Source organism: Poromitra crassiceps (assembly GCF_964638095.1).
Source record: "Poromitra crassiceps genome assembly, chromosome: 3".
Classification (NCBI taxonomy): Eukaryota; Metazoa; Chordata; class Actinopteri; order Beryciformes; family Melamphaidae; genus Poromitra; species Poromitra crassiceps.
The window spans coordinates 33338328-33360909 of NC_139625.1; the positions used below are offsets into that span (position 1 = coordinate 33338328).

Genomic DNA, 22582 nt, shown 5'->3' on the forward strand with positions numbered 1-22582 from the left:
GTGGTGTGAACAGCTTCGCCTGTTAACAAGGACGCCTAAATTAAACTTGTGGGTTCAGTGTAGGTTGAGCTTAGGTTGAGCGTTGCTTCGGCGTATGGTGTGAACGGCCACTAAGCCGCGTTTCCCCACCTCTGCCCTCTCCATCATCGTCACGTCGGGGATAATTCTCCCAAAACAGCGGTCAATAGTTGTAATTGCCGACAACTCCTCTGGGCTTGCTGCAGGCACATTAATCGAGCGCTCCATCGATCATCGGAGCGCGCTTCTCATCACAATCCTGGATTCATTCTTTTGAGTCCTGCTCTGCTCGCTCCCCTGCTCTCCGCCTCACCCCCCCCCCCCCCATCCCCCACACACACACACTCTAACACCTTTTTCGTTCCCTATCCATCAGGGGGGGGGGGGGGGGGGGGGGCGGGTGAGCCCGGGGCTGGCACAGAGAGATTTAGTTCTTACCTATCAGGCCGGTGTACGCCAGGAGACATGCCCCGTAGTCCTCCTGCTTGCAGCCGCTGGCAGTCTTCTCGGAGGCTTGGCAGTCGTACTGGAACTGGGCCCAGCGGGACCTGTGGGAGCGATAACATGCCATCCATCATTTACCCGCGCTTGGCCGCGGCGCAGATCGCGCCTGCCGAGGGCCGGCCGGCGCCGGCACTTTGGCTCGGTGAGTGGATGTAGATGTGTAAACCCCTCCACCCGCTCCAGACCCCCCCCCCCCCTGCCCTGCAACTTACTCTTCAACCCCGCTCGGTGACATTCATCCCTCGTTTCTGCTCTCCCCCCTGATGACCCAGCTAGTCGTCATCTGGAAGGCTGCCAGGCTGTAAAGAGTCAATGAGGGGCAAAGATAGGCCTTGGCTCCGCTCACCAAATACCGTGGGCGCTGTCTGGCAGGCCCGGCCGCGAGCAGATTAGACAAATCTACCTTATAAATACATCCACCCACAGCTGCTCTGCCTTCCCTCCTCCAGCTCTCCTGCCAGCCAGTCCAGTCATCCAGCCTCATCACCATCATCATACAAGGCCATCATATCGCATCATCGGCCCCGTCGACCGGCATTTGCAACGGCGATCCCAGCACAACTCCCCACTCATTTGTCATGTCATCGTAATGATGTGCGTAAAACTCGTAGGGTGTGAGGTCAGTGAAGGCATCCTCTGCAGGCTGGCGGTTAATGCCAGCTGACTGGCGCGGGATTGGCGGGCGGCGGCGGGGGCCTTGGGACGCGCTATCCATCGGAGCGCCGGGGAGAATAACGCCTGATCGATGGCCGTGACAGATGAAGCCCTTTGTCTTCCTGACATGTGAAGAGGAACTAGATTAAACGCTGGCGACCATCCGCTGTCAGCGAGAAGAGGCCGACTGGATGGGTTTGAGAACTCCATGTTTTCAGTTTCCAGTGAGAGAGTGGAATACGCCCTCAGAATTGTAATGCCTTCAGGAGACATTGCTCATTTTCTGATTGAGAGTGGGGTTGTTTACATTCAATTTAGATTTTAATTAAATCTTTGTTTTTATCAGCATCTTGGGTTTAATGCAAAAATAAATGTGCATAAATATAAATATACAGTATGTCTTGAATGTGTACAGTGGGGTCAACTTTCAGCAAACTATTCACTGATGCTGATGCTGTGTTGTCTGTAAACTGACAAATATTTTCATGACGCTTTGGCAGGAAATTCATGCGCATATCTCAAGTGATAATGACCATTCTAATAATTACCATTGTACATGGCTGCTTGTTGCCTGGCTGCTTCCCTCAGAAAATAAATGCAGAGTTTAATTGAACTAATTAAACACAGCTAATGAGTATACCAATTGAATTAATTAAACACAGTTGACAAATTGGATCTGAATGAAGATATCACATACCAGCCAGACCCTGGGGGAAATTCAGTTTGTGAGGCCACTGCCAGCAATAGTTTTCATTATACAACAGTGGAAAACATACAACACATGACCACTTAAAGCAGTATGCAGTATTCCACTTAGTTTTACATGGCGGTTATTTGGCACTTGACCGCCATGAAAACCAGAAAATAACCTACTAACGAGATCGGATGCAGCGGGATGAGTTTGTAAGTTTTGTAGATTTTGAATGAAGCCACGAAAATAACCTGAAAACTGACATTACACACTTGAACAGATTCAACAACAGATCCTGCTTTTAAGTCAACAAAGCAGACCTGGGCCCCTCATCATTTTGCAATTCTATTATTAAAGTTACTATTTCAAAATAAAAGTAGATCCGGTCTCCCAAACAGGTGTTAAACGGGGTACGGTGGCGCAGTCGGTAGCGCTGTCGCCTCACAGCTAGAAGGTCCTGAGTTCGATTCTCGCCTGGGACGCTGTGGGCGCTGGAGTTGTGATCCCCCCATATCTTCAGTGCCTACTGCCCAGGTGGGCTATCTCGTCGAAAGGGCCTTTCTGTGTGGAGTTTGCATGTTCTCCCCGTACCCCCCAGGGGGTTCCTCCGTACATAACCCCCCACTAAAAACATGCAGAAGATCGTCATCCGACCAGTGACGACAACATCTGAAGTTGGTCCCCGGGCACTGGAAAGAAAAAGCGACCACTGCTCCTGGCCTGCCCCCTGGAGGAAAGGACAAGCCTAGATGGGTCAAATGCAGAGGACATATTTCACCGGCCACCGTCAGCATGAGTATGTGTTGTGGCCGCATGCATGTGTTGTAGTGTTCGTGTGACAATAAAGACGGGCTTCCGTCTGAAATCGTGTTTCGTCTCTCCTAAATGGTCTCCCTCTGCTGTGTTCTCTTCCATCAATAAAAGTGCTATTTGGCTAAATGATGTTCTAAAACGTTGGACCCACAGTCAGTTGAAAATCACAGTAGCAGGATCTGTTGTTGAATAATATGTTCATCAGCATGTTAAATGGTAAGACTGGTAAAACCACCCTGATCACATGAGCTCACATTCTGTTTGGCACCATGGCTCAGTCTGGCCCCCAGCACGCCCCCAGCACGCCCCACGCCAGAAATCCGAATGTAACCGGGCCAATCAGAGACCTGTGGCATAGTTGACAACGTAACCGGCCAATCAGGGCCTCTGGCAAAACAGTAGCTTAATGGTGTCTCCCGAAGCACCGGGCAGTAGAGTAAACACAGGCTTAAGTGCAGTTATTGCAGAAATAGACTCAATAACCACAATTAAACAAAAACAAGAGGATGCACAAGCGGACTTTCTTGGCGGAAAAGATGTTTCCGCCGTTCTCCCGAGTGGATTTGGATTGGGTAGTTTATATTCCGGTGTTCATGGTGGTAAAAGTGCTGAATAACCCCCATGTGCCCCCGAAACTAAGTGGAATATTGCTTTAACAGCAATTACAGTTACTGCAACTCGTCGGTTCACTGAGTCGACTCGAGTAATGCCAACTAAGACAATAAAGTGTGAAACTTTCCTACCTGCACACGTAGTCGGCCCTGCACACGCGCAGCTGAGCCAGGCAGTTGGCTTTGTCCTTGTCCTCGTAGGAGCAGGTCGGCACGACGGTCTGCCTGCGGCGCTCTGCGCAGGCCGTGTCGGTGCAGGGGCAGAACAGTAGCTCGTGGGTGTAGTCTGGGGGGACGCGGTCGAAGAACTTTCTCAGAGCCTTGTTGCACTTGGCCCGGTTGCACGGGCCCGAGCGCGCCGACGGCTGGATGCACGCCGACACGTACTCCGTGCGGAGCTTCTGGCACGTCTCGTCTATGTTGCACGCCTTGGCGGCGTCCAGGCAGCGGTTCACCGTCGTTACTTCAGATTCTAAGAATGAGGAGAGGAAGACACGAAAAAGGAGGCGGAAATGTGTTTGATCCTTCTCTGCAGTTTGAGAAAATTAAATCCCAGGCAATGTTTACCAATGATTCCAAAGCCTAATTGGAGTCAGTATTGACTTGCCTGCAGACTAGACGCAGTGTTGCACTTACAGATGAAAAGGAAAGAAAAAGAAATCTGTGTCTTGAAGTACAAACTAAACCAAAAATGAGCCTTATATGTAATAAGCCCCCTTGTAATGAATAGAACATGACTGGGGTTTAAATGTTGAATGAGGCTGGCAGAGCCCAGGCCTAATGGCTGGATATTTCATTCTGCCGGGTTAATGCAGAGAGGCAGCAGCTCCTCCATCTCCCCAACCTCACAACAAGGCCTGTAATTACTGCTCCTTCCCCTCTATCCCTCTATCCATCTTTCACTGAGTCGATCCCTCACCCACCTGACTTCCTCTCGCCCTCCCCAACTTCCTCCCTTCCTGTCTGCCTTCTACTCTCTGTAGCCCTGTCCCATCCATCCCTCCATCCTAGCGGCGGGGAGGGGGGTGAATCGATACAGCACAAGTATTGCGTTTGTGTGTGCGATATTATATCGATACACAAAGCCAAGTATCGCAATGTTTTATTATACAAATTGTCAGGTGCATGCAACATTTATGACATTGATGGTCAGTCTGTCTTCTTGACAAAACCCACTTTGCTGCAAAAAATGATTGAAGTGAGATGAACAGACTGGAAACTTTATCCTATGAGATCAAACAGATGTTGACAAAGTTTTTTCCTTTGGGGACATCATTTACAGTTGAAAAAATAAATTGCAATATATCGCAATATATTTTTAAAATCGCAATAATCTTGTATCGTGACTTAATCATCATGATAATTACGTATCGTGGAGCCTCTGCTGGTTCCCACCCCTACTCCATCCATCCTTCAACACCATCCATCATGCCCTCCTCCCTCTGTGCAACCCCCCCCACACACATACGTCTCCCTCTGTAATGAGCCATCTCTGTGGAGTCAATGGAACGCCCCCGTCGTAACTTCGTTTTTTTGGTGCCACATTATCTCCCAATCCATCATCATGTGGCTTTTTTCCCAAGTGACCTCCCAATCAATACGGCCATGATGACGGCCGGCTCCTCTGGCAGATAGTGCCGCTCATTAGTTTGTAAACTGCCTGTAGTTGAGTCTCCCGGTGAGTGCGACTCTCACCGAGCTGTCATATAAAATATGAATGGCCTGGGAGAGTGAGCTAACAACCCATCACAAAGCTATAGGTTATTCCCAACTTAGTGGCTAAGCAGCGAAGGAGGGAGGGGGGAGGTGGGAGAACCTGATGGAACAGCAGGATGGGATGAGAAAATGCACGCAGTGGCCATATATACTTGGGAGAAGGAATATGTACATATTTTTCATGTGAAATGCTTGTTATTGTTTTTTTTTTACCATAATATATTCAGAAAGGATTTGCTGAGCATGCATGTTTCCAGAAAACCGACTTCACATTCATGCTTGTTACTGTTGGTATGCAGGCCTGCAGGCTGCCCCACAGGCCTACTGTCCATTGGGAGTTCACTGCCACTGCCTGCAGAGAGCATTGCTTCTTCTGGGTATCGTTTAAAAAATTACGATACCAGTACCAATACCAGTATGCTAGGGCCAATCACACGGCACATTAAATCGAAGAACGCTTGTGGTGATTGGTTGTGAGCAAAACCACATTTGTATGGTTTTGCTATGGTTTTTTCTACAGCGGTGTAAAAAAGGATTGAATGGAGGTGTCGTTTGACTGGAGAAGTTCCGATACTACTTGGGACTGGTCGGTCGATACCTTTACGGTATCGAGTACCGGATACCCAGTCCTATTGCTTCTGTAGCTTGTTTTCCACTCATAAGCCTGGTTCTTTTACACATAGGCTGCCTCAGTCACCTTCGATGGTGCACTTCTACACCTCCATCGTTGAGTCCATCCTCACCTCCTCCATCACCGTCTGGTATGCTGCTGCCACTCTCAAAGACACTAACAGACTTCAGCGCATCATCAAATCATGGCTGACCCCTCCCACCCTGGCCACAAACTCTTTAAGACACTCCCCCACGGCAAGACACTGAGGTCTGCAAAGACCAGAACCACCCGCCACAAGACCAGCTTCTTCCCAACCGCCATCAGCCTCACCAACAAGGCCCGGAAACCCGCCGAGGGGTTTGTAAACCGCGGCTCTGTGTTCTGTGCTGGCTTTTAGCGGAGGAATACGGTAGTTGTACGGTTGGGAGAAAAAGCAGTGCTGAATGAAACTGCTGTTTTGCGGAAAAGTAAAGCGCTGAAAATTGTCAAAATAGAGCGTGCATGTACACAGATATCGATTTGTTTAGGTGGGCGTTGTTTTAGGTGGCTAAATTACGTTTTAGTTGTTGACCCCACGTACTTACAGAGAAAAGGCTGGTTTGGCTGCTGCTCTGAGTGCCGGGTCTTGTTCCACAATGCGCCCAGCCTCCAGAACACTGTACCTAATTAAGTTAGTGTATCGAACTAGCTGATAGGACCCCACTTCAAACAAACAGAACTATCCCTTTAAAAGAGCCTAGTGACGCGAGCCTGGTTATCGCAGCACAGCACAATACTCAGGACAAACCCCCCACTCTCAACACGCTCATGTAATCACAACGAGAGATTTCTCCACGTTATTCCCTTGTCCAACTTGTCCTATACACCGCCATGAAGTCCCTTTTTAATTTTCGTTTCTCCCTTTTTTGTGATTCTTGTCAAAAAGTGTAGTGCACCTCTGCTTTTTCCTTACGAGCGCAGAGCAGAGCCGCAGTGGGCCGCAGAACATTCTCCCCCTGCTGCCCAGTCTACAGTACAGGCGAAACAGCCTCCTGCCTGGGGCGACAGTTTGGCTGTAGCCTTCACAAAACAACAACAAACAAACACAAACAAAAATCGCTGGTGTGCGCCCATAGACTGTAAAAAGTGTGCGCCCATAGACTGTAGTGTGCGCCCAGGCACCCCCCCCCCCTTTCTGCACAATCAGTGTCTGAAATTGGGTACAGGATTGCGGGAATCCCACATCTGTTTGCGTGAACCACTGCATACGACTGGACAAGCCGCTTGTCACAGACAGGGGCAGAGCTGCACTGACGCTCACGTCCGACAGCTGCTGAGTAGCCTATAAGTCGGAGGTGAGTGTCACTGTCACTTTACCTGCCTTCTCCTCCCCGTCAAAAGTGAACCAGGAAAATACATTTTAGGCTGTAGGCTGCTTTTGTGAAAAAGGGGCACAGACGAGTCCTCCTCTCTCTCTCCTCTCTGCACAATCAAAGTGGTTGAGTGGTTCTCAATGTGGGGTCTGGTGACCACCAGTGGTCCTTGAGAGGATTCCAGGATTCTCTGTTATCTCTCAATATATATGGAATTCTGGACAAAATCATATCTAGGCTACATTAAAAAAAAACTGATTTGCATCTGAGAGACCAAATCTCATCATATGGGGGTCCATTGCCCTAAATTAGGGCTCCTTAGTATGAAAAAGGTTGGGAATGATTTACAGCAACACAATGCAATTTTCTTCCTTTCATGATTATAGTGGCGTTTATTGATAGTATTGTGTTACATCACCACATGGCCATCTTGGTAGGAAAATAACAGGCGATTGTAATCAATTAACAGGTGATTAACAGGTCAAGTGACACAAACAGCCAATGAGCTGTGTGTATTGTAGCGCCATATTGGTAGGAAAATGCTTGTGACATCATGGGAATAGGCTTGGAGTTGTGAGGAGCCGGGAAAGGGTACAGGGGGAGTAGGGGAGTTACTATCTTGAAATCCCATAGTCTTTGGGTACAACGTGACGTCAGGTTGTACCACATTTTGTGCAGTTTTGAGGGCAAAAAAAAAAGCAGTGTTGAACCCATAGAGGGCACTTATGCAGCTGAAAATGATACAAATGGTACAATGGTAACAGTTTGGTCTCAAATGTGGACATTTTGACCAGAATTCTTCACACACCACCCCCAAAGTCATATATATTGGTTAAAAGCTGGAAAAAAGTGTTTTGGGGGTAAGTTACACTTTAACGTCTTGCTTTAACTCTACTTCAGTGACCTGCTCTGAAGCCAGCACATGCTGTACATCCTTAACGTGTTGCTTTAACTCTACTTCAGTGACCTGCTCTGAAGCCAGCACATGCTGTACATCCTTAACGTGTTGCTTTAACTCTACTTCAGTGACCTGCTCTGAAGTCAGCACATGCTGTACATCCTTAACGTGTTGCTTTAACTCTACTTCAGTGACCTGCTCTGAAGTCAGCACATGCTGTACATCCTTAACGTGTTGCTTTAACTCTACTTCAGTGACCTGCTCTGAAGCCAGCACATGCTGTACATTACATTTACATTACATTACGTCATTTGGCAGACGCTTTTATCCAAAGCGACCTACAATAACACACTTTTTGTCAGCAATAGAGCAATCAACTATGGAGCACAGTCAATGACAACTACACATTCTGAAGGAACAGTGGTACGAGTTTAGTTTAGGATTTTTTTTTTTTTTTTTTTAATTAATAGAAAGAGAGAGAAAGAAGTTAGATCAAGAAGGGCCCAGATGGAGCCTGAAAAGGTGAGTCTTTAGTCTTTTCCGAAAGATCGGCAGTGATTCAGCAGTCCTGACCGAAGGTGGAAGCTCGTTCCACCATTGGGGTGCCAGGGACGAGAAGAGTCGAGATCAGGATGAGCGACTTTTGAGCGCCCGTAGCGAAGGAGGGGCGAGGCGACCTGCACTGGTGGAGGAGCGAAGGGAGCGCTGAGAGGTTTGGAACCTGACCATAGATTGCAGGTACAGGGGAGCTGACTGGTGTACTGCCCTGTAGGCCAGTACCAGTATCTTGAACATCCTTAACGTGTTGCTTTAACTCTACTTCAGTGACCTGCTCTGAAGTCAGCACATGCTGTACATCCTTGGGAGATGCATAAACGATTGGCTCAATCTCTTCCTCTTTGAACAAGTGTACAGCCTCCTGCTGTGTACATCTCTTCCTCTCATGAGACTCTTGTTGATATATTCAAGTAAGACAAACCTCTGACTCCGCTAAATGCACTAAAAAGTATCTTTATTAGTACAGAAAAAGCAACAGAAGCACTTTCTAAATTAAGTTGAGTTGGCTTGGCTTTACTGGTTAATTGGTGCAGGGTGATATACTAAGCTACTGGAAGAAAACCCCTCAAAATATGATGAGTTGTGCTTCTTGCTCGCGCCTTTGAAAGGGGTCATTATTCTGCTTAAGGGAGAGATGCTGTAAGGGCAGAAACACATCCATTAATCATGTCTTTGTTGTTTTGGCAGTTGACTTGTCAAGATGCATGGCATGGATGACCTCTGACCTCCCATGGAGTCACTGTGTGAGTGAAATGTACGAGGATGCTGCACACTGCGGGCCCTATCTTGGTACAAGCGCTATTTTATTTTGGCGCTTTCGCACCGGTCTTCCCTGCAGGGACGATAGCAGTCCGCCTTGCGCAAGTGTCAATTTGCGTTCCAGGTGTTATGCCGAGTTTTGCACCCCCGGCGCCAAACGCATCCCCACCTCATGGGAGCATATTGTACTGATTTATACAGAAATTTAACTGCTTAAAGATGATATAATTGTCTGGGTAGACGTGACTGTTTTTAAGTTAAAACAGCCCCAAAATATGGTGAGGATGCAAACTCGGCATAACACCGGGCGCAGGCGCAAATTGGAGTTGTGCCAAGTCATCTGCTATTCTCCATGCCCCGCAAAATGCCATCTGCGCGCGGTGCAAACGGGATTTGGGCGGTCTTAACCACCAGAATTATTCACAGGTGTGGCCTGGCAATGCCTGGGCGTTACATTCAAACCAATGAGATTCCCGTCTCGCATTCCCTTTAACACAGTTACCAGATCAATCTCACATGCACTAATACCAGTACCGGCATACAAAAATAATTATGGACTAAGATCATTTTTCCACACATACACCAAAATTTGGAACGAGATCCCATTCCACACCAGAGCAATAACCTCCATCTCACATTTCATACAAGCCTACAAACAACATCTGATGCTAGAAAACACCTGTAATCACTGATCCGACTCATTCCTAGGTTTAATTTTTTTTGCTGTTGCTGTTTGATTGTATTGATGAATTAATGAATGTTTGTAAATGTAATGTTTTGTCAGGTTTGTATAATTGTATGTAGTGCAATTGAACATGTTTTGTATATTAATTATTTAGTTTCATGTGCTGCAGAACAGGAACCTGCTGAAAACCAGTTTGTAACTGAGTCAGGCCAGTTAAATGTACATGTGAAATGTCATTTTTATCCCTTCCTGTATAAATAAATTGAACTGAACAGTTTGCGCGATGCATGCTGTAATTCTCTCCATGCGTAATTTGGAGATCTCGCAAAAGTACCGCTTTTACGATGATATGGCCCTGCAGGTCTAGCACAATGCAATTCCTCAAGTGAGTGGTGTCATTTGAATAAGCAGCTTATGTATGAGGTCACCAAATGTATCTTCTGCTGTGTTAAAGGGGACTGCCACTTATGCTTATGGTTTTGCTATGTTTATGCTTATGGTTTGGTATGCATTAGTAAATAGCCACATGCTGTCTCCAATAGCCACAAGCAGGAGAAGACACCTTATCCATGTGATCTCACACAGTTATACATTACAGCCCCATACAAAATGGATTAGTTAAGGAGGGGAGCGTACCTATGTTCCCCGGGTTCTATGTTCCCCGCTCCTGCTAAAAAGGGTTCTATGTTCCCCGGGTCCTATGTTCCCCGCTCCCGAAAAAGGGTCCTATGCTCCCCGCGTCCTATGTTCCCCGCTCCCGAAAAAGGGTCCTATGTTCCCCGGGTCCTATGTTCCCCGCTCGTATGCGTAAAGTCGGCGAGTGCAAAGCGCAATATCTCGAGGTTGTGAGACTTCATTGACAGACTGCATGAGGGGAAGCTCGAGTCTATAGGCTCAGATATGTGCACACATTCGAGCCCGACAGTAAAAAATAAATTATAAGTTGGTCCTCACCAACTTATAATTTATTTTTTACTGTCGGATGATGTATTTCCCAATGTTTTTTTATATTATATATTTTTTATTTCATTAATAGACCATGTGGACTTATAGGCAACGAAAACAAATAGGCCTGCTTTAATGGCTTTCTTTAGCGGAGAAATCACCTCCACCGACAGCTAATAGGTGGTGGCCAGCAGTTATCTCACCAGTTCTTACTTAGACTACTTTGAACACCAAAATATAATAGCTACCGTAAATTCCGGACTATAAGACGCACCGGTCTATAAGCCGCACCTTCAAAGGTGACTATTTTTTTCTTCTATAAGCCGCACCGGTCTATAAGCCGCGGGTGTTTTGATGTTTAATTACCATATGTAAGGCTTCGTGCACAGAGGGGATTGTCGGGAAAGAGATGGCTGTTTGGGGAAGCTCCCATTTATTAACATTTCAACAAAACAAAAGTCAGGTCACTAATCCCCAGACAAAATCACACATTGTGGTATTTTTTGTTTTTTTTACAGTGCACACAGTGTCCGCGGTGTGGTGAAAAGAGGGCAAGAGAGGAAATTAAAACAGAAGTGGATTTATAGTTAGAAAGAGTGCTAAAGAAGAGAGAATTCCGTTTTTTATTTTTTTATTTTAGTTACTCACAGTACTATTGACCAGTCCAACTCAAAAGATATTCGGCAGTTTCACTTTGAGCTCTTGTTCCGCCGCTGGGCACACAGTGTCCGCGGTGTGGTGAAAAGAGGGCAAGAGAGGAAATTAAAACAGAAGTGGATTTATAGTTAGAAAGAGTGCTAAAGATAGTCCGGTCTGGTTATGACGAGTCTCGCTGGGTACAGTACGCCAAAGCGATATCCATTGACTCGATGATGCTGTTGTATGTTGCGCGTTTCTGTTGCACCAACGCGGAGAGGTCCTGCCGGACGAAAAAGCGCGTACCCTCCCAGGTGAGGGGCTTCTTCCCCGCAGCCTGGAGGATGAGTTGACGGTCGGGCCAGCGGAGTAGGCAGATGAAGATGGCCCTCGGTGGCAGGCCGGGGTCTGGACGTGGCCGAGGCGCCCGGTGTGCCCTGTCCACCTCTGGTGGTTTCTCGCCTTCCTTCAGGTCCAGGATGTAACACAGGATTTTGCCACGAAAGCGTCCATGTCACCAATCTCAGCTCCTCTTTTACATTGATCAGGCGAATGTTATTTCTTTTACTCCTGCTGATTAAGTCATCAACCTGCGTGTGCAGGGTTTCGATTTTGCATTTTATCCATTTTCGGACTCACTGTGTTGTTTTTGTCCTCCAGTGCGCGGATGCGCTTTTCCGCATTATAAACTCTGTTCACGGTTGCCTTAGTTTCTTTAGTGAGTGAGTGGATGGACTTCTGCACGTTTTCAAACTTGTTTTCAAGCTGCTCAAAACCTCTGAGCGATGTCGGACTTAATCGATAGTGTTTCACGGAGTAAAAGTTTAGCCCAAGCGTGTATCTCCAGCCTCCAGCAGGTGAGTCATTTCCTCATTCATGGCGTGATTGCTTCGTCTTTTTCTTTCTGCTTACCTGTGTTGTGTTATGTTATGTTATGTTATGTTGTTAAAAGAGGGCAAGAGAGGAAATTAAAACAGAAGTGGATTTATAGTTAGAAAGAGTGCTAAAAAAGAGAGATTTTTTTTTTTTTTTTGAAAAAATCCATAGATAAGACGCACCGTTATATAAGCCGCAGGGGGCAAAAAAGGCCAAAAAACGGGAAAAAAGCCGCGGCTTATAGTCCGGAATTTACGGTACATATCAAGCGAAATTAAACAATTTATTTGAATGGCTTTACAGAACTTGTGCATGTCTGTGGGTTATATAGGCAGAGGCGATTTGTGCTGTGTGAATATTGCAAATATTGATCTCTCTCTCTCTGAAAAATTTAATATTATGGATAGCATGTTGCTGCTCCTGCTGCTGAATGTGTGCATATATCTGAGCCTATAGACTCGAGCTTTCCCTCATGCAGTCTGTCAATGAAGTCTCACAACGTCGAGATATTGGAACATAGGACCCTTTTTTTCGGGAGCGGGGAACATAGGACCCGGGGAACATAGAACCCTTTTTAGCAGGAGTGGGGAACATAGAACCCGGGGAACATAGAACCCTTTTTAGCAGGAGCGGGGAACATAGAACCCGGGGAACATAGAACCCTGGGAACATAGGCATGACCCCGTTAAGGAGATGTTAAGGTGAGTGTCATAGCATCCACGATGATTTAGCGGAACAGATATCATAAACCTGTCAACACTCCTGATTTTTGCAGGAGTCTCCCTATTGTTAACCCTTTCTCCCACTGTGCTCCCGATTGGTAATGTCTCCCTTTAATTCCTGATCAGAATCAGAATCAGAATCAGAAAGACTTTAATGATCCCCGGGGGGAAATTGGGACAAGTTACAGTAGCTCGCTCACAGAACACACATAGCATAAAATAAAAATAAAAAAACAGTAGTAAATGCGATATTAAGCAAAATAAGCAGAATACGAACACAACATAGCATAGAATAACAGTAGTAAATGCGATAGAAGCAAAAATAAGTAGAATATGTCTAAGAAGCAAAATACGTAGAGTAAGTATACATTCCGTGCCAATTATCATTATTGCACCCTGGACTATATTAAGTCGGCTTGCCCTATACGTTACACGTGGCTCAGCCAGGCACAGTTAACCTATCGGCTGGCTCAGTCTCAGGGAGACTGAGCGTCTCCGGGGTGCTCTTTTAAGAGAGGCATTAAATAGACCAATGGCCACAGGCAGGAATGATTTCCTGTGCCTCTCCGTATTGCATCTAGGTGGAATCAGTCTCTCACTGAACGTACTCCTGTGTTTGATTCCAGATCAAATGGCTGCAGCTGGGTTAGTTTTAAAGCCAGAGTAAAGTTTCTGGCATCACATGAAAGTAGATGACCTAATGCATCGATTAATACCAACCATCCCATGCTAGCTTGTCAGGAAGGAGGCTAAATCACGCTGCAAATTTAGTCAACATTTTGGCGAGGTGAAAAAGCATGATCAAAGGGGCCCCTTGAACTCTCACCTCAAAATATCTAAATGAAAATGGGCATGGGTACCCACGAGTCTCCCCTTTACAGATAAGGTAGGATGTTTGGATAAGGTAGTGCAAGCATTTTTTGACAAGGCAGCATAAATCGACAGAACACGGATCACTTCACTGACGGATTTGCTGATACCTCACAACATCTCCCTCTTTTGCACAGCCTAATCTTGGCAGGTATGATATCACAATGATACTGTTGAGATTCACGGTGGGTTTGGGAATGATTGGCTGGGATGTCGTGGGAATATGAAAGCCTCCTGTGTAGGCGAGTGTATGTCTGTTCATTGTCAGGAATGGTTAGCTGGGATGCCAGCATTTGTTGTTGAGCTTTCAGGAAATGTAGTGGGCCTCATTCAATGACAAAAACAATTTAATGTGAGGTGCCCACTCGACAAACTCAATAATTGGATTGATTGATTCTGGGACTTGAAATCCTTAAATTTTAATTTGTTATCTCTCCCTGCCATTTGGGACTGCCATGTGAAACTGCCTAGTGCTGCTTCAATATTGCAAGAGATAATACAACAGATCCTGTATACTGGTAAATAAAGTTTAGACAAATCCACAGTGAGCTTCCCATTCATTCTCTCCGAGCCGACCATCAATCTGTCACAATATCACAAAAGGCTCTGTATCCATTTAAAGAAATTCAATTAATTGCTCAATAATATAAAGATCTGGATTATTTTATTCTCAATATACCAGTATTTTGTAGGTGAACGGCTTAAAATAGCTGATACCTTTTAATATTCATACTGTTGGAGAAAAATATAAGTTCCATGCCATTTCCTAATCAATATTTCCTAATCAATAAGCTATAAGCTATAATTGCATACACATAATTAATGCTATAAACGATGACATGACATACACATTATGACATGACATCTGACATATAGATTCACCCATGACATCTCACAAATGCATATTTGCACTATGCAGAGACACATAACTAGCTTATCAAGCAGGAGATTTCTCCCCTTTGCTCTGGCCTTCAGAAACTCAGCATGACAATGGCCATGAGACAGGAACACTTGCTGATACAGACAGGCAGCACTATAGGCTCCAAGTCAAGTCATCACCCCCTCCTCTCTGCTCCTCCCTCCTTTACAGTATAAAGCGTATGTCAAATTGTGACATCGCGGCTGAATATTTGACTCTGTACATCGATACATGTGTACATTGAGATTCATGCCCTCTGTCAATATATGCATATTGCAGAGAATGTAAGCTATTAAATATACTTTTATGGTAAATCTTCCTGGACTCATTGGTTTCAATTAATTTGGTATTAGATAAGCTGTGATATACATTTACATATACATTTAAGCGGATGTATAGAATTCTATTCTCTATCAATTGGCGTGTCACGAACAGGATATCTACGAGAGCGGGTAAGTCTGAATTAATTTCATAATTCATTACTGAAGCTGTCGTCTGATATCTAAAAGAATCTGAAATGTTTGCATGTTGTGGGTGTGTCAAAATGACATTGTATATAACTGTAAATATGTATGGTTGATATATTAACCTAAGTTAGTATTTTGTGGGCTTCTTGAGACAAAGGGGGGACGCCCCAATGTAAATAATACAGATGACCTCAGGACCATTACAAACTCTCTTGACCGGCTGTATTTTGCAGTGACCAGGATGGTCCAGTGTTAAGCTGCACAGCAAGAGAGCCTGAGAAGCGTTATCACATATTGCCTAAAAAGGCCATAAGGCTGCATTAGCAGCGACTATTATAGTCCAGTGGGAAACTGCGGTGATTCTAGGCATATGCTTGATACGGTCTTTAAGAACCACACGACATACTAAATAAAACCAAAAGATCTCCCCATAACATACCACTCACTCGAGGGGTGTGTGTAGCCCCATGGCGCGCTGGCTAGGATCGGCCAGAGATATTGAGCACCGAGCGAGACTGGGAAGCAATCATAGTTGTCTAACCAATATGGTTGATATGTTTTTGAAATACCTACAATGTGTAACAAGCATGTAACAAACAAACAAAAATAAGCAGCTGTTTCACTGTAAAACAAAACAATTTCTTAAGAAGCCTATTTTAAAGGAGTTGAACAGGAAGTTTGCAAAAAGTGTATTTTAGCCAATCCCAAAATACAGAATCAATTGTCCATCGAACAAATTGATCTGTCACCAAATTTGTAAATTCCAGATACCCCACACACGGACGGAACTGGTCAACAGGAGAACAACCGTCCCTCTGTCACCAGAGACCCCACATCGACTAAAAGGTAAAGTGTTGAAAATTACTTTACACACACGGACACTATCAGAGATCACAAGTAAGTGATAAACAAAACAGTAGTTCTCTCTCTTAGTTCTCTCTCTCTCTAAAATACAGGTTTATTACTTTAGGTCAGTTTACCTCCAGAGTTTTGAGTTCACCTGAGATGTGTGTTTTACCTCCAGAGTTTTGAGTTGACCTGAGATGTGTGTTTACCTCCAGAGTTTTGAGTTGACCTGAGATGTGTGTTTACCTCCAGAGTTTTGAGTTGACCTGAGATGTGTGTTTACCTCCAGAGTTTTGAGTTGACCTGAGATGTGTGTTTACCTCCAGAGTTTTGAGTTCACCTGAGATGTGTGTTTTACCTCCAGAGTTTTTCCTGAGAGGTCAGTTTACCTAATCAGTGATTTGCCTTCTGCCAGAGAGAGAGAGAGAGAGAGACGTAACAGAATTGATCAAAACAACGGCTCACCGAGTCGTGTGTAAACTAAAACAAATACTGTAGATAAGCCTAGGCCTGCTCAGTTGTCTTTTCATACTGTAAGGAAGCCATCTGGTTCTGCTCTCTGAAAAAGCTATCATAATGGACGCTGAAGGGCCTTGTAGAAGGCCAGAGTGTGAAGGAGCCAGAGAGACAATTAGACAGCTTGGGATTGTTATCAAACAATATGAGAGAGATAAGCATTTGACTGGGCCCGTAAAATTAGACACCGCACCAGGTGTACCCCAAAAGCATAAACGTCGTAGCGATAGATGCCGTGCATGTGGAAAACGTGGACACTGGGCTTACGAGTGTCGAAACAAGCCCCAGGTTCAATTCCCAGCCTTTGAGCAAACAACAGTGAGCCAGCCACCGCCTTTTCTGGTTGGAGAGATCGGCCCTGAGTCACAGGTTTAAAACCCCACAGTATTATTCATTATGAAATTGAATGTCGAAACAAGCCCCAGGTTCAATCCCCAAAACTTTGAGCACACAGATGCTGTGATCAGATCAACATGGGTAGAAAAAAAATGTTTTGGAATATAACAGGCTGAAAGAATTTGTTTATGTTCCCTCAGAACAACTTAGCCAAAACATTAGCCTAGCGAAAACAATTTGGAATACGACGCCAAGCTAGTCTATGGCGACACCTCCAGGCTGATTGTGTTAACACACCCTGAGAGAGCAAAGTGATTGAATGTTTTGTTTGTTATGAATCAATAGAGTGAAGTAAGCTCTGCATTATTTAAAGTGCAGTAAGCAAATTTGAAAATCAATTAGAGTAAATAGACTGTTGATTATTATTTTGAAAATAAATCATAATAGAATGTGTGGTGATGGATAAGAGTTTCCTGTGTACGATAATCTGAATCTGAAGTATTTTCTTAAACAGAAAAATGCACATTTATCAACCACCAATTGGGTGGATGAGAAATAAAATTACGGTAAGTGGGCATACCAACATTTGACTTTTGGTATGTTTTCAACACATAAGCAAAATTTACACTTAAGTACGGTGAGATGTTTTCAAAAGTATCTATAGATAAGCCAATGGCCTCTGAGGACGAGATTACACTTGAGTTTGCGTTTAGAGTATTGTTGTTTTGCCTCAGTCTGGGGACTGACCCACCCCAATAAGCTAGCTCTTAAAGCAGTTTTTTTTGGGAATTCATCCAGCCCACTCAAGACAAGTCCACGAAATCTGTAAACTTGAAAGGCAGACTCAAGGAGCCATCTTGTTTATGAGGTTCATTGCAAACAAATTATAAAATAAACAATTGAATATGTACTCACAGAGTATCTCAAAACATTATCTGCCGTATGTACGTACTTGTTGTACTAATAACTTGTAATGAAGTTATTTTGTCTAAAATACAGGCACATTGTGAAATCTAATGTTTATAGTTACAGGTTGTACGTCACAGAAAACCTTCAACACCAGCACAAATCTGTACTTTGAGTACTGTGCTCCCTAGCCTAGTAAACTACTAGAGAGAGTACGTTTAACTGTGCTCACTAGAGTAAAGAAAATTCTTTCTATTTTCAATATTAAATAAAATTAAGTGTTTTAAAGTATCATTTTAAGAATAATCAGTTATATGATACTGTGATTATGTTTTAATGAATATGATTAATCAATGATATGAATGTTTTGCATTTTAGAAAGTTTCAGTTCCTATTCAAACAAACCAATATTAAAGTAAACTAGAAATAGAATTTTATTCTAATAAAATAGTTCCCAAAAAGAAATTAAACCACTGCATGGAGATGGGCTATTAAATAGTTTAATAACACCAATAACAACAGCACCAGGAACAAACAAATAAATGAATGAACTAGAGTCATCACATAAGATGAGAAATATTGTTGTTGTTGTGAATACTTTGAAAATATTGTTCCTGTTGTGAATACTTAACATGATTCCTTTTAGAGGAAGGTCCGAAGGACTCGAGCGTTGAATAAAGTGAAATTATACAAGTATATAAGAAGCTTCTTTTACAATAGTGGAAAAGATTTAAGTGTGATTTGGAACACACTGAATATTAAGTTCAATGCATTATATTATTATTAATTAGACTGTTTGCATTGAACCATATAGAGTTAACATTAAGGCCCACTCCTATATTATTATAGCCGCAGTGGTGATGTAATTTTGTCATTATATCCCTAAAATTTGTTTTTCTCTTCCCAATAGATAATGGAGATGCTGTGATATGAGCTGAGACTGCGCTGGACTGCATATTGATCAAAAATTCTGTGTTCTTTCAAGTGTTTAATGTTTCCTATGTTTTCAAACCCCCCCTGCCCAGCCCTGGCCCACAATTAAGTATAGATACAAGCATTATATTGAATAGTGAACTTAAATTTTGTAATTATTATTGTTATAGTTGATGAACATAACAATTGGGTGGATTGTTGGAGAAAAATATAAGTTCCATGCCATTTCCTAATCAATATTTCCTAATCAATAAGCTATAAGCTATAATTGCATACACATAATTAATGCTATAAACGATGACATGACATACACATTATGACATGACATCTGACATATAGATTCACCCATGACATCTCACAAATGCATATTTGCACTATGCAGAGACACATAACTAGCTTATCAAGCAGGAGATTTCTCCCCTTTGCTCTGGCCTTCAGAAACTCAGCATGACAATGGCCATGAGACAGGAACACTTGCTGATACAGACAGGCAGCACTATAGGCTCCAAGTCAAGTCATCACCCCCTCCTCTCTGCTCCTCCCTCCTTTACAGTATAAAGCGTATGTCAAATTGTGACATCGCGGCTGAATATTTGACTCTGTACATCGATACATGTGTACATTGAGATTCATGCCCTCTGTCAATATATGCATATTGCAGAGAATGTAAGCTATTAAATATACTTTTATGGTAAATCTTCCTGGACTCATTAGTTTCAATTTATTTGGTATTAGATAAGCTGTGATATACATTTACATATACATTTAAGCGGATGTATAGAATTCTATTCTCTATCACATACAAAACAAGCTTTACTTTCGTGCCAGCAAATATTTTTTGAGTAGGCGTCCCATTCAAATTAGGAAAACTTATTATAGAACAAAACTTCAATTTGACTTTTGTTCCTCTGGCCTCTAATTTTCTAACAGCATTGTTCATGTTCACAAAATACCGACTGGGCCAGGGTAGGAAATTAACTCTTTTTTTAACACCCTGGGCTGGGCTACCCTCAGCCCTCAAAGCACATTTGAATCATTACATTTGGCAGTAACCCTCTTTGAGCTGTCTTTATAAAACTCCATCAAACTGGTTTTTGTGTAAGGCTATCATTCAACTGTATGCCCATGCATGAAAGGCTTCCATCCTAATCACTTCATTTAAGCCATTATTTAAGTTTCATACAGACTCTCCATCTCATCTCAGCTCATCTCATACAGAATAGAATTGCCGTTGTAGAAAACAAAATACTTCACTTCATGTCCTCTCCACAGGGAAAAGAAAAAGCCTTGGATGTGTGCAGCTTCTCTCTATTCCAAACCTTCAACAACAACAAATACATATATTTTTTGTTTTTAGTAAATAAGCTAGTTCTCTCAATCCTTTTTCTTTCACTGCTTCCCTCTGTCTTTGTTTGTTGATTCTCTCTCCCTAACTCATCTTTCATACTCTGTCTGTCTGCCTGTCTGTCTGCCTGTCTGTCTGTCTGTCTGTCTGTCTGCCTGCCTGTCTGTCTGTCTGCCTGCCTGTCTGCCTGCCTGTCTGTCTGCCTGCCTGTCTGTCTGTCTGTCTGTCTTTCTGTCTGCCTGCCTGTCTTTCTGTCTGCCTGCCTGCCTGTCTGCCTGTCTGCCTGCCTGCCTGCCTGCCTGCCTGCCTGCCTGCCTGTCTGTCTGTCTGTCTGTCTGTCTGTCTGTCTGGTTGTCTGTGTCTGTCTGTCTCTGTGTCTCTCTCTGTCTCCGTCTCCTCTGTTTGATCTGTATGCCTCTCTTCCTGTCTCTCACCCTCTGTCTTCTCTCCCTCAGTCTTCAGGCTTCCAGATGTATTCAAGTCAATAGGTAATTAATCTGTGTCTCGGGGGCTACCAGCAGCACATAGCAGGCCTCAGGCTGGCCCATGGGCTCGCAGGCATGGCAGAGTGCTGCTCATCAAACACTTCCTGTACCCACCCATCTACTCAGTCCCTCTCGTCTCCACGCACACTAACATCCCCATTTGCTGTCTCTGACATGTATCGCAGCGAGCTGTTTGTTTTGCAAAATATGATGCTCTCGATTGGCTGAATGGCTTTTCCCCGCCCACTCCAAATAGTTGAAGGCAGATGCAGAGAGACACTTGCAGCAGCAGTGTCAGCTCGCCATACTCACCTGCAGCGATGGAGGCGAGACGCACGTAGTCGGAGGCCCTCTCCTCTGGTTCATACGGGTAGTTCTCCACGAGGTTTAGCCCTGCCAACACAGAAAACACAAGATATTTTATACTTATTTTACAGGTACCCTAGTTACATATGAACTATTTGTAATTACACATGAACACCAAATGTAATTACACAGTAATTACCAATAGTTATAAATTACGTTCATATGTAGTTACATTGTAACAGACCTGTAAAATGGAGTGAGTCTGTTCAACTGTAGTTCATATGTAGTTACATTGTAACAGGCCTGTAAAATGGAGTGAGTCTGTTCAACTGTAGTTCATATGTAGTTACATTGTAACAGACCTGTAAAATGAAGTGAGTCTGTTCAACTGTAGTTCATATGTAGTTACATTGTAACGGACCTGTAAAGTGGAGTGAGACCGTTCAACTGTAGTTCATATGTAGTTACATGGTACCGGACCTGTAAAGTGGAGTGAGTCTGTTCAACTGTAGTTCATATGTAGTTACATGGTACCGGACCTGTAAAGTGGAGTGAGTCTTTTCAACTGTGGGTCATATGTAGTTACATGGTACCGGACCTGTAAAGAAGCTCCGGGCTGGGACAGAGATTGCTAAAACCCAGTGGTGGATTCGAACCACTGAACTTCTGATTGCAAAGCAAGCGGCTTTAACCACTCAGCCACGAGGGCTTTCCAAATTTCATGGTGGAGTTTAAGAGGATAACTGTATGTCAGTCAGATGTAGTTGCTGTCACTTCAATCATGAGAGACTCTTAATATAATTTTAACAAACTTTATTGAATCAGAATAGACGGTTTGAGTATGGCGTATGACTCCATGATGTGACGCTCCTCTTGCTTATGAGAGAGGGCGTCGGTGCTGTATGAGATAGGACATCCCGGGGGGGGTGGTCCCCTCCCGGGGGGGTCCTCCCTTCAACAACTGGGCTGCTGTCCTCATCAGCCATGCGTCCTACATCCATCCAGAGCAAGCTGCTATATCATCAGCCCAAAGATGCCTCCTTCCATGATTGGTAGGAAGTATTAATGCATTTCGTTGGTGGCGGTCTTCTCTCCCAATACCCGTTTGGTGCCCATGCCCGGGCAATTTGCATATAACCCCATAAGTGTCCTTGCCATTGCTTAACCTCAGTCAGCCCACGTCCTGACAATTTGCACAACCCATCATCCCTGCATTCTGCTTAAACATCAGTCAGCCCATGTCCTGACAAGTCAGCCCCCGTCCTGACAATTTGCTCAACCCATTATCTCTGCATTCTGCTTAAACCTGTCAGCCCACGTCCCGAGAAGTCAGTCCACATCCTGACAACTTGCTCAACCCATTATCCCTGCATCCTGCTTAAACTTCAGTCAGCCCACGTCCTGACAAGTCAGCCAATGTCCCGACAATCTGCATAACCCATCATTCCGGCATTTGCATAAACCTCAATCAGCCCTTGGCCCCCTTTTCCTCATCTCTCCCCATCATCACATGACAGGATCCTGGTTCATCCTTCACTTCAAGACCACACTCCAGAAATGCAACATCCCTGCAGAGAACTATTCCAGTCACTCCTTCAGGAT

At 44.2% G+C, this 22582-nt stretch overlaps 1 protein-coding gene across 1 annotated transcript in view; it reads right to left on the reverse strand.

The window, feature by feature from the left end:
• gfra4a (GDNF family receptor alpha 4a) overlaps window positions 1-22582 on the reverse strand; it is a gene marked incomplete at both ends in the record, with an annotated part of 284239 nt that overhangs the window by 40696 nt on the left and 220961 nt on the right. Inside the window, 3 exons of the mRNA XM_083633004.1 lie at window positions 457-566; window positions 3424-3763; window positions 20987-21067. Coding sequence (XP_083489130.1) covers window positions 457-566; window positions 3424-3763; window positions 20987-21067 — 531 coding nt within the window. The remainder of the gene's footprint in view (window positions 1-456; window positions 567-3423; window positions 3764-20986; window positions 21068-22582) is intronic.